We start from the raw sequence: 1,920 nt of genomic DNA, 5'->3' as shown, positions 1-1,920 counted from the left end.
TTTGGGGTAGGTCTTGGGTAGAGGAGTTGTTGGGTGGAGGAGGTCTTGGGTGGGGGAGGTCTTGGGTGGAGGAGTTGATGAATGGAGGAGGTCTTGGGTGGAGGACGTTTTGGGTAGAGGAGGACTTGGGTGGAGGAATCCATGGACGAAGGAGCCCATGATGGATGATTCCATGGATGGTGGCGTCCATGATAGAAGAGTCCACGATGGATGACTCCATTGATGGATGAATCCATGATGGAGGAGTCCATGGTGGAGGCTGTGCCCTCAGCTCAGCTCTGGGGCGTGGCAAGGCCCTCTCCAACCTCACTCTCCACCCACCCCACCCCAGAGCGCTTTCGACGTCCTGGGCTTCACTGCTGAGGAGAAGGCCGGCGTCTACAAGCTGACAGGCGCCATCATGCACTTGGGCAACATGAAGTTCAAGCAGAAGCAACGGGAGGAGCAGGCAGAGCCGGACGGCACCGAAGGCGGGTTGGGGCAAGGGAGAGGTTTTGGGGTTCCTGCGAGATAATTGGGTGGGGGGTGGGCGGTGAGGTGGGATCTGACCGTGTGTCTTCTCCTCCATGTGGCACAGATGCCGACAAGTCGGCCTACCTGATGGGGCTGAACTCAGCCGATCTTCTCAAGGGGTTGTGCCACCCACGGGTGAAGGTGGGCAACGAGTACGTCACCAAGGGGCAGAATGTCCGGCAGGTGAACTACTCCATCGGGGCCTTGGCCAAGGCCGTCTACGAGAAGATGTTCAACTGGATGGTGGTGAGGATCAACAACTCACTGGAGACCAAGCAGCCACGTCAGTACTTCATCGGCGTGCTGGACATCGCTGGCTTCGAGATCTTCGACGTGAGGCCTTGGTTGACCCCATTAAGTTGAACCTCGTTGGGTGTTGAGTTGACCCCATAGATGCCATTGAGCATTCCGTTGACCCCATTGAGTGTTGAATTCACCCCATTGATCCCATTGGGTGTTGTCTTGATCCTGTTGAGTGTTGAGTTGACCCCACTGATCCCATTGGGCTTTGTGTTGACCCCACTGGGTGCTGAGTCAAATCCACTGATCCAGTTGGGTGTTGTGTTGACTGCATTGTGTCTCAGGTTGACCCCATTGATCCCACTGGGCGTCTCTCCCTCCCTCCCTAGTTCAACAGCTTCGAGCAGCTCTGCATCAACTTCACCAACGAGAAGCTACAGCAGTTCTTCAACCACCACATGTTCGTGCTGGAGCAGGAGGAGTACAAGAAGGAGGGGATCGAGTGGGAGTTCATCGACTTTGGCATGGACCTCCAGGCCTGCATCGACCTCATCGAGAAGGTACTATCTCCTCGGGGCTGAGGGGTGTCCTGGAGAAGACGCCTTCCACTTGGCACTCACCAGGGACCCTAAAAGTGGCTGCTTGGTTTGTGCTCGGTGCCCTCAATGGACAACAAGGTCTTCTTCTCCCCAGCCAATGGGGATCATGTCCATCCTAGAGGAGGAGTGCATGTTCCCCAAGGCCACGGACATGACCTTCAAGGCCAAGCTCTACGACAACCACCTGGGCAAGTCAGCCAACTTTGGGAAGCCACGCAACGTAAAGGGCAAGCCGGAGGCCCACTTCTCGCTCATCCACTATGCTGGCACGGTGGACTACAACATCATTGGGTGGCTGGAGAAGAACAAGGACCCCCTCAATGAGACGGTGGTGGGGCTTTACCAGAAGTCAGCCCTCAAGCTCTTGGCCAACCTGTTCTCCAACTATGCTGGGGCAGAGGCTGGTGGGTGGGCAGACAGTTGTATGGTGGAGGGATGGGGGATGAGAGGAGAAGATGTTTGACCACCAGTGTCACCTCCTTCCCTGCCTCACCCTGACCCTCTTGTCCCCAGGCGGTGAGGGAGGGAAGGGGAAAGGCTCCAAGAAGAAAGGTTCTTCCTTCCAGAC

General features: G+C 56.5%; 1 protein-coding gene across 1 annotated transcript in view; it reads left to right on the top strand.

Annotated features, from left to right (window-relative positions):
- Positions 1-331: 331 nt before the first annotated feature.
- Positions 332-1,920, top strand: part of LOC104167156 (myosin-6-like) — a gene marked incomplete at both ends in the record, with an annotated part of 1,802 nt that continues 213 nt past the window's right edge. Inside the window, 5 exons of the mRNA XM_009707328.1 lie at positions 332-470; positions 578-846; positions 1,143-1,313; positions 1,447-1,771; positions 1,866-1,920. The exon at positions 1,866-1,920 is cut by the window's right edge and continues 13 nt beyond it. Of these exons, the coding sequence (XP_009705630.1) occupies positions 332-470; positions 578-846; positions 1,143-1,313; positions 1,447-1,771; positions 1,866-1,920 (959 nt within the window). The remainder of the gene's footprint in view (positions 471-577; positions 847-1,142; positions 1,314-1,446; positions 1,772-1,865) is intronic.

The sequence above is a fragment of the Cariama cristata genome, unplaced genomic scaffold, assembly GCF_000690535.1.
Source record: "Cariama cristata isolate BGI_N322 unplaced genomic scaffold, ASM69053v1 scaffold25740, whole genome shotgun sequence".
Lineage (NCBI taxonomy): Eukaryota > Metazoa > Chordata > Aves > Cariamiformes > Cariamidae > Cariama > Cariama cristata.
The sequence above is the reverse complement of the archived record's forward strand: the minus strand, read 5'-3'. Positions and strand labels throughout refer to the sequence as shown.